Source organism: Fukomys damarensis, unplaced genomic scaffold, assembly GCF_012274545.1.
Source record: "Fukomys damarensis isolate Sample0158 unplaced genomic scaffold, DMR_v1.0_HiC HiC_scaffold_114, whole genome shotgun sequence".
Classification (NCBI taxonomy): domain Eukaryota; kingdom Metazoa; phylum Chordata; class Mammalia; order Rodentia; family Bathyergidae; genus Fukomys; species Fukomys damarensis.
Window position 1 is genome coordinate 218512 of NW_022901026.1, and position 10689 is coordinate 229200.

The following is a 10689-nucleotide window of genomic DNA, read 5'->3' on the forward strand; positions in this document are numbered from 1 at the left end:
TTAACTCATTTACTGCCCTTCTCCCCACCAATCCGATGACACTGCCTTTAGCCCCACTTTGCATGTGAGGAGAATAAGGCCCAGAAAGACTTGCCTACGATCACACATGTGTCATATGTGAGAGTCAGGATCTGAACCCAGGGCACCTAGGTCTGATGTTTGAATTTCGTTCCTTGATATGTGCTTCATCTTTTTCTCTTTGGAAGTCTTCTCAATATAGTTCTTACCCTTCGCACTTTGTGATTCCAGAACAATGTATCTGAATGTGGACCTTCAAAAAATTATATATATATATATTCTGCTTGGTGCTATGCGTTCTTTTAAAGTCAGATTTCTCTTTAACTCAGAAAAATGCCTCTTCTTCCCACTTCATTGTGATAATTTCCTCCTTTTCTGTTTTCCTGCTGTGACTCAATGGTTGCACATTGTATTTCTTGTGCCAGTTTTCTGTGTTTCTTTTGTTTTATCATAAAATTTGTTCTGAGAATTTTCCTTTGCTTTGTCAGTCATTCTTTTTTATTCTAAATTTGACCATCACGTATTCATATATTTAATTTCCCAAAGCTCTTCTTCTCTCATTTTTTTTAAGATCATTTTTTTCAAGTGAATGGAATACTTTTTCTCTCAGGATATTAATTAGAGTTCTAATTCGTCAGAGCCCCTCTTCACCTCTCCTGTCTTCTTTGGCTTGTATCTGTTTTCTCTAAGTCAGTTTTTCTTTTTGATTATCCAGCTCCCGCACTTTCATGCCACTAGCTTTGTTCACTTGGCTCCCGCCTCATTTGCCTTTAAGAATGGAGATTGGGTTGCATTTCCGGGGGTTCCCTGCCTTTTATGTACTAGGTCTCCCCTGACAGGAAGTCCCCAATTACGGGTGGGTTAGGTAGTGGAGCTTTTCCAAGGGCAGGCTTCCCTGGGACAGCAGCGGAGGAGCTGACTATTAGGTACCAAGGCTAGATTTAAAGCGCTCCACTTCTCCCCAGGCAGTTAATGTACTTTCTTTAAAGAAAAGTATGTGTACACGTGCATGTACACGTGCATGCCCTGGGACAAAGTGTCAAACGGCTTCTGATTAGGACAAAGAAGAGGGAGATGAATAAATGCACCCAGCAGGAGTATCCGCCTGCAGACAAAGTGTCCAGGGACCAGGCCTTTCTGGGTCCCTCCTCACCCCTGGGCCTCTCTGGGCTCTGCTAGATGGAGGCTCTTTAAACCTGGTGGCAGGTCCTGCTTCCATTTTCTCAAAAGGTCCTCATCCTCCTCTCATCTTGCAGAAATGTGTAACCCTATCATTCAGTGATACCACTTCCCACCCGCTTGCTGTTTAAGCGCTATTCTTTTAGGGAAATTAATCGGACATCACTTTCCTAGAATTGGGGATGGGTAACAAGGCTATACTCTCCGTCCTCGATCTGAGTTTGGGAAAGATGCATTTTTTCCTCCAGGAGCCCATTTCCCTCGCTGACAGATGTTTTCATTTGTCGTTGGCTTAGTAAAATATCAAAGAGATGATACTGAATGGTTTCCCTTAATTGGCCCAAGTTACACAGCTTTCCCCAGCTAAGGTCGTGCTTAGGGGCACTATCATCAGCTTTCCATGAGATCGTTTCCAAACATTCCCATAGGGTTGAAGAAGAATTTGCACACTTAGAGTCCATAGGAGCATTTCCTCTCCAGTTGGCTTGGTGGTTTTTTTTTTTTTTGCATTAGTCCCCTTTGGAGAACACAGCATCAAAATGACAGAGGTTCTCATGGGAATAGAGGAGGCTCCCTAGATGGATGAGAAATTGTGGTGTGAAATGCCAGAACAGAGAACAAATGCAAAGTAATATCATATAACAGAAAAGAGGAGAATAAGCACTTAGTGTGGCCATGGCTTGTAGGAGCTGATAGTCTTGTTTTTTTGTTGTTGTTTTGAGACAGGGTCTCACCGTGTAGTTTAGGATGGCCTTGAGCTCACTATATAGCTCAGGCTGACCTCAAACTCATAGTGATCTTCCTGCCTCATCCTCCCACATGCTAGGATTACAGGTGTGTGCCAGGACATCTGGCTCTGATAGTCTTGTCTTTAACAAAATACACCTACATCCTTCTCAAGGGCAGGGCTCAGCTTTAGCTATTCGCTGAGCAGCTAAATGAGTCAGAAATAGCAGCAGTCATTGTGGATTTAGTAGTGAACAATCTGGACTCATCCTGCCTTCTTGGAGCTTACATTCTAGTAGGCAGCTGGAATAAATAAGGTGATAAGTAATAAATGAGAAGGCCTCAGATAGTGCTTCAGTGGTGTGAAGGTAGTACTGGGACTATCAGAAAGGAAGGCCATATTACACCTATAATCCAAGGTACCCTGCTGGGAGGTGGTGTCCAACAAGGACAAGGACACCTTGAACAAGGAAGGAACAGCTAAGGGATACTGGAGCAAGAGAGCTTTGGGCAGAAGGACCTGAGAAAGCCTGAAGATAGGTGTGAGCCTGGTATGTTTGAGGGTCTGGGAGTCTGTGTGGCTTGAGGAAAGTAGTAGAAAATAAGGTCTGTGGAGCTTTGGAAGCTGAAGGCAGGGAGTTATCTGTATCCTGAGATACATTTGGGCTGGATAATCCTTTCTGTGAGGGGCTGTTGTATTAGTCACTTTCTCATTGCTGGGACAAAAACCCAAGGTCCAAAACTTAAAGGAAGAGAGGTTTATTTGGCTTATGGTTTCAGAGAGTTTAGCCCATGCTCACCTGGCTCTAAGGCAGGAATGGCATGGTGGGAGGGTGTGATGGAAGAAAGCTGCTCAACTCATGGCAGTTGGGAAGCAAACACAGAGAAAGGAACTGGATACAAGAAGGAATCCTTCCAGACCACACCCCGGTGACCCTCCTCCAGCTGGGCCCCACCTCCTAATAGCACATTCAGCCCTGAACTCACCATTGGATCAATCCAGTGATGAGTATGATGCCCTATGATTCAATCTTCTTCCAAAGGCTGGAGGGTGGGGAAGTCGTGTCTCACCCAGGAGCAGCCTCGGCAATATCTGAAGGGAGTTAGTGGATGCAGTTAGCACTTGGGATCCATCAGTTCTGCGTTCATAGGTTCAACCAACTGCAGAGACTGCAAATACTGTATTCAGGAGATAAATCGAGTCTGCACTGAGTGTGCATAGACTTTTTTCTGTCATTATTCCTTAAATACAATATAGCAACTATTTACATAGCATTTACATTGCATTAGATATTAACAGTAGTCTAGGGATGATTTAAAGTGTACAGGAGCATGTATATAGGCAAATGCCGTGCTGTTTCATGTTAGACTCTTGAGCACCTATTGACTTTGGTGTCTGCATGGGTGGTGGTGGTGGTGGTGGGTGTCATGGGACCAGTCCCCCAAGGACAATGAGGGATGACTGTACATACCTCAGCCTGCTTGCCTGGCACAGGGTAACTCTGAGATGTGATGCCACCCGTCTCTTGGACTCCCTAGTAGAACTGAATTGAAGTTGTCTGAGGTGCTAATCTCTCATGAACACACCCTTAATTGGCGGCCTTCTCTTTTCTCCCTTATTCCTCCTGTCCCCTCTTTACTTGCTGGGTTTACCATTTATATAAGTTTGCTGAGGTTATTGTAACACATTACCACAACATTGGTGCCTTGAAATGAGAAATTTGTTCTCTCACAATTTTGGAGTCAGAGGTTTGCACACAAGGTGTTGGTAGGACCATGTCCCTCTGAGGCTTTGGAGAGACTGTTCCTGGTCCCTGCCAGCTTCCAGAGACGATTTGGAGTTCCTTGGCTTGAAGATGCATCCCTCCAACTCTATACTCTGTTCTCTGCTCTGTACCATCTCCTCTGTCTTTTCTGGGGATCTGTCACTGAATTTAGGGCCCACCCAGGTAACCTAGAATGATCCCAAGTGCCTTAATTTTACTTGCAAAGAGTCTTTGTCCAAATGAGGTGCAACTCTCCAATTCCAGAAATTAAGATATGGACATAATTTCTGCAGGCATCATGGAACCTGCCCCGATGTACTGCTTGCATTCAAACCTTGGGGTTGATTGCAGAGGCGGATTCCTGGTTTAAAGTGGGCCACCATAGCAAGCCATCTCCCGAAGTCTTAACCTTGGTTTTCTCTTGCTAAAGCAAGCAGATGGAACTGATGGTTTTGTAGTCTTTTGTAGTGGTAGAGTTTTCAGTGACTTCTTGGCTGGAGGTAGGTAGAGTAGGGAGGGCACAGCAAGTACGTAGGTCCCAGAAGTTCTGCTATGGAATTCCCACTCCCACTCAGACAACAGTCTCCACTGCTCAGGCAGAGGCAGCAACCAAGTGGTGTATGTGGGTGGGTGGGGGTACCACCATCTGGAGTTCCAGGGAGACAGTAATTGCCATTTGTTTCTAAATACAAAGGAAGTGTTTAACAGCAAAACATGGCAACAGGAATATCTTACTTCTGGTGCCTGGCTGGGAATGTAGGCTTCGTTTGTGTGGGGACCTGAGTTATGTGGGGAAGTAATATTTCACAAGGGATTCTCCCAATGTCCCCAAGGCAGACCAGCACACCTGGGAGGAGAAAGGGCCCTAACCATGGCTGCTTGTTGCCTTCTCCATAGCTGAGCGGACTACTCCAAGTGTGTGTGCGAACAGGAACAGAGACCCAAGCCAAGTTCACCTCTGTGGAGCTGCTAAGGGAGTATATTTTGGTAAGAAATTACATCATGAAAGAGGAGGGACAAGTTCACTCTTATAGGACCTGGGCAAGTATTCGATCTTTTTTCATGTGAGAGGGATCATGTGGAAAAAAAATCTAACTGGTTGCCCCTCTTCTTAAAACTTACATTTTTAAGGGTTGGGGATTTAGCTCAGCAGTTCAATGGCCTGCCTTGCAAGCACAAGGACCCGAGTTCAATCCCCGGTACCAAAAAACAAACAAACAAAAACAAAACAAAAAAAACCATATTTTTAATACAATCTTTATGCCCTTGAGGCTGAATGTAAGGTTTCTTTTTTCTTTTTTAAGATAAAAGTCCTTAGTAGGCAGGCTGTTTCTCTAGGCAGAAACGACAATGTGGTGGCTTGCTTGGGTTCCTGAAATTTAATATTTTATTTGATTTGATTTGTAAACTGAAAAACAACAACAACAACAACAAACACAAAGAAAAAACAATTTGAGTCTTCGAAAGCTTTTCTGTTCAACTCACAAATGGTGTTACTCTTTTGAGAAGAAGCCCAGCCAACCCTAGCAGCCACTTTCCAGGGTCTCTGAATAGTGTCCGGCCCACTTACAAATGCAATTAGACACTTAAACATTTTAAACAGCATTTTAAAATTTAATCCATTCAATTCCCTTTTAAGTACCTCAATGATCTGACTTAGCAAAGAAACCTCCCTGAGTTTATATAAATCTAATAGTTAAACTTGTAAATATAGAGAGCTTTAAATTCTCACGGTAGTTCCAGTGTTACATACAGTATAAACTGTAAGCTTTCAACTTGAAATCATGGTTCAAGTTATCTCCCCAGTGTATTCAATTATACACTTTAAATTACAATCACCAGCCAAATTCTATCAGTATTATACTTAAAACACAAAACATGCAGGTTCCTTAAACTAAAACTGTTGCTGTTATAGTATTGTTTCTCTGCATTTTTTTTTGTTTGCTTTTAATTGTAAATCTTCTAGGAGTTAAAAATTACTCTCTGAAAATGGACTTTTTTTTTTTACAGGTAACTGAGTTTGTTTATTGACCAGAGATTTGGGCTGGTTGGTCATCCTGATAGGGCACCTGGGATCCCTATTTCTCCTTGTTAATAGGGACTTCATAACAGAAGAGGAGAGGCTGGTTTTGTAATGAAGCTAACATGCTCTACTTCTTAATTAGAGTTGGAGCTTGTTGGACTCTTGGGAAGAAAACTTAAAAGTCTTTTCCATTATCACTGAAACTTCTGAGCTTGATGTTCTGTTTTTCTGTCGTTTTCCTATTTCTCACACCATGGCGACTCTTACAGATATTAAAATAATATCATCCAGCTACGGAACACGCTGCTCACATTTGCCCTGGCCTGCAAGGCCCAGCGTGAACTGTCGCTTGCTTGTTCCTCAATGCCATCACCCCTTGCTCACTAAGCTTCAGGCGTGTGACTTTCTTTCTATTCCTTAAGTTGCCAGGGGCCTTTGCACACACTATCTGCTGTGTCACCAAGGCTCTGCCTTCCGCTTCCCTGCAGCCCTCATTTCTGTGACCTTCCAGCTGTCCATTGACACTGCTCACAGATACCTTCTTCAACCATCAAGAAGTGTTACTCACTCCCTTCGCCCTGTCTTCCGTACAAGTCATTCTGCATTCTGTCACAATACTCTGTTTTATTGCCTGCTTTTCTAATTTTTTCTTGTTTTATCATCTGATATCCCCACTGGAATGTGAGTTTCTTGGGTGGAGGGTTGTAACTGGTCTGGGTTAAAGGGATGAATAAACAGCGGCTATTAACCTAGCATTGGTTTCTGCGCTTTTCAGGACTGTGTTCCTGAATGCACTCATCCCCTCAAAGCGGAGTCCTGTCCCAGGGGCTGGCCCAGCCGTGGGGAGATAACCTTCCGGGACTATCACATGAGATACAGAGACAACACCCCACTTGTGCTCAATGGGCTGAACTTAACCATACAAAGTGGGCAGACTATTGGGATTGTCGGAAGAACGGGTTCTGGTGAGGATAGCTCTGCTTTTCTTTCTTGTGGGTTGTTTGAGTTTCCTCGGAATGTGCTGGTTACGCCACACCAGAGGGTGATGCATACATGCGTTGGTTTGACTGTTATTTTCCCTCAAATCTCTTTACTGTAAATTAGGATTTCAGGTTGAATGGGTGTGTAGAGTTGGAAGCAAATACACATCAGTTTTTGAATTAATTAAATGAGAATCCTTCTAGTGAGATGGGGCCCAGAGGATGAATTGTGTGCTAAAGGCCCCTATAGGAACAGGAAGGTTAAGTGTGGCAGGGCAGCCCGGGGCCCCAGAGCGAGGAACTTGCTAGCATAGCCATTCACACAGAGCCATTCCATTGCATTAAAAATTCCCTTAATTAAATGCTTGGATATGATGTTTGATTTGTTGTTCCTGTTTTCACTGTTCCCAGGGAAGTCATCACTAGGAATGGCCTTGTTCCGCCTGGCAGAGCCAGCCAGCGGGACGATCTTCATCGACGAGGTGGATATCTGCACCGTTGGTTTGGAAGACCTCCGCACCAAGCTCACTGTGATCCCCCAGGATCCTGTCCTGTTTGTAGGTACAGTAAGGTAACTGCTTTTGAGTATCATGCATTCTTGTTTTGGGGTAGTGAAATCAGACCAGGGGCCATGTCCCCAAGATGTGGCTCACCTGGGGCTATCCTGTCTCAGGGAAGCAGAGTCCCCATGGGCTCAAAAGTGCTGCTAGTGTCTGTGTTTGAGTGAAGCCTCGAGAGGAACCAGGTAATAGGGCCTTGAGCATTACTGATATTTTACAAACTACATTATTAATAAGCAATATACTTTTATATGCAGGCTATGCAGATCTCCTGGTTGGCCCTGCATAGGCCTATTTTATGCCTGTGTGCTGGCCCAAAAGAACAAGTGGTTCCCCTACATCAGCAGCCATCGCAGGAAGTGTGTTACTCCTAAAGACTGAACAGCAGCTGTTTTATGGGTATAAGGTCTGATGTCAAAGCACAAGGAACCACAGCTTCTCAGTTGGTCCAGTGAGGAGCCAGCCCTCCTACTGAGTCCCTGATGACATGGAGATGCCCTGGAGAGGCCTGAGTGCCCATCTTGGTGTCGCCTCTCCACGGGTCTCACTTTTCCCTGCCTGCCCTGGTGGTGTCTGCTCCATCCCCGTGCATCCTTGGTCTCTTGGCCTGGGCTGAGCATGGCTCTTAGTGCCCTGGTTCCTCATATTGCCCTTTTCTCCTCTATGGGATGCAGGGGAGAAACTGTACCTCTGCCTTTTCTGGTTTTGGAGAGCCACCTATATTCTCCAGCCTGCAGCCCCTTCCCCCAACCTCTCACCCCAAAAGCCCAGCTCCCTCTCCTTTCTTTTATTTCAGGTACAACTTGGACCCCTTTGAGAGTCACACCGATGAGACGCTCTGGCAGGTTCTGGAAAGGACATTTATGAGAGACATAGTAAGTGTCTGGGGCTGTTCAGAACAGGTCCTTTTCCCAGCACAGTGACCCAGAAACCTGGTTTAGGCTTAAATTTGACCAGCACCTGGATCAGCACATGGCCAGGTTTATTTATAGATACATAGACTTCACTAACCCACATCTGTAGCACACAGTCCTTACTTTACCCCTCATAAAAAGCAACCACGGGTCCTATTTATTTAGACCCCAAAATGATCCAGTCAAAAGCTCTCTGTGCATTATACCCCCACCCCTCAGTTTAGAGATGCAGAAATGAAAGGATTATAAAGTATTCAGGCTGGCAGAATGGAGACTTGAACACAAATGCCTCTAATTCTAGAGCCCGGGGGGTGCGCTCTTCTACTCTGCACCTTTGCTTATCAGAACTGATGAGCCGCAGAAGGACAAAGGGCTGTGTGTCTTCCAGAAGTGGCAGGTGTGGCTGGTTTGAGGGGACTGAACCATCTGTAACACAGGGCTGTGTCCTGTAAGACCTGCAGCCTTGACTGGGGGACAACAGATGTGCAGCCCCAAGGGGCCAAGGCCAGTGCCACCCAAAGTGACTTGGGCTGGTCACACTGGATAAGTCAGATCCACTTCACCTCCCCAGAAAACTCCCAGCTCATCTCTATTTTGTCCGTGGGAATAGGAACCCTGAAAGTCATTGGCATTTGTGTATTTCCTGGAACAGCATGGGCATCGTTTGTGCTCTGTTTGGTGAGCAGTCTATGGGGTTCTATGAGTCATACTGTGATTTTAAGTCATTAATGTCCACCTACTCCCTAGTCTTTCCCTTGTGCCTGTTCGCAGTATTGAAATGATTGTTGTTTTGCACTTTCTTTTCCACGGTAAAATAAAGCAAGCTGATGAACACAAGAGAAGGGGACAATCAATATAGATGATGTAGGATAATTTTATAGATCATCAGCATAAATGTGGCATCTTCTGTGTTTTATAGATAATGAAGCTCCCGGAAAAATTACAGGCAGAAGTCACAGAAAATGGGGAAAACTTCTCAGTAGGAGAACGTCAGCTGCTTTGTATGGCCCGAGCTCTTCTCCGTGATTCAAAAGTAAGGAAACAGAACAGAAAATGGATTGGTCAAATTTTGGATATTCCCTGCAGTGCTGCTCAACCCAGGAGGCAGAACCACGCATTTGTCTTTCGGCAAAGACAGAGAGCAATTGAGTCATTTAAAAACCGATCCCAATTTCTCAACACAAAGTTGTGAGGGGGGTAAAAATTGAAAAATAACAGCCACTTTACAGCCATAGCACCTTCCTCCCCTGGGCCTCTCCGTGGGAGGTCTTGCTTAGGTATTCTCTCTGCTGTCCTTGGTACTGTGAGTTTGAGAGATCTGCCTCTCAACTTTTTCTCTTTGTCCCTCAACGATTCCGAGTCCTCAGAAACAGTACCCAGGACACCCTAGAAGGCCATCAGAACGTGAGCATGTAAGATCGTCCAGCTGAGGCTGACCTACCCTGCCACACAAACTGGGTTAGAGGAAGAAGATGCTGTTGTTTTAGTGATCCTATGTTCTGAGTCCTCATGGGCAAAAGGAACCAAGATGCATTAGGTGCCTCCTTTGGCTCTGCATACTGCTAAGTGGTTTTGAGTCTCTTCACACTGGGCCTGTCCTAACGCATAACCTTGAGGAAGTTAAGAATCTTAGCCAAAGTCAAGCCCAGTTAGGGGCTGAGTGTAAGCCCTTTAATTGGTACAATCAAGTTAGTGCTGTGGTGGGTGGAACAATGTCGTCCCTCCGAACATGTTCATCCCCTGATAGCCAAAATCTGTGGATCTGTGCCCCCGATGGTGAAAGAGATTTGGCAGATGTGATGAAGTTGAGGCTCTTGAGATGGGGAGGTCATGCTGGGTCCTGGTGGGCCTTGTGGATCTCATGTGTCTGTGTAAGAAACAAGCTGGAGGGACAGAGAGATGGAGATCTGATGCTGGGAAGGGGCCAAGGGTTTGAGGCGGCCTCTCCATGCTTGCAGACAGTGGTGGTACAGCCCTGACGATGCCTTGATTTTAGGATGTCTGGTTTTTAGAACTGTAGGATGATATATATATATATATGCACCATTTTACATCTGTAAGTGTGTGGTACTTTGTTACTGTGTCATTGGCAAATGAGCTGAGTGCTGCTTTTATGCACACGCTGGTTCATCCTAGCACAGAAAGCCCATGCAGCATTCATTCCTACTTGTTTGTATGGTTAGAATAAATCACTTGAAAAAGTAGGTACAACTTGGTTCCTCCAGCAAGCCCTCCAAGGAGGGTGGACGTAGTGTGATTTGACTCTTATTTCATTATTTTAACTTTTGAGGATGGCTGGCTTAGCTCATTTTCAGCTTTTCTTTTACTAAGAAGCAGAGCTGAGACTATAAATGTCCCCCTTGGCATTGCTTTGGCTTAGTGTGAGTTTTACCATGTTCTTCTCCACAGATCATTCTCCTCGATGAAGCTACTGCCTCAATGGACTCCAAGACGGATGCCCTTGTCCAGAGTGCCCTCAAGGACGCCTTCCAAGGCTGCACGGTGCTGACCATTGCCCACCGC

General features: G+C 45.1%; 1 protein-coding gene across 1 annotated transcript in view; it reads left to right on the forward strand.

Moving 5' to 3' along the window:
* Positions 1–10689, forward strand: part of LOC104867790 (multidrug resistance-associated protein 9) — a 122764-nt gene that overhangs the window by 95927 nt on the left and 16148 nt on the right. Inside the window, 1 exon segment of the mRNA XM_033760596.1 lies at positions 4587–4676. Coding sequence (XP_033616487.1) covers positions 4587–4676 — 90 coding nt within the window.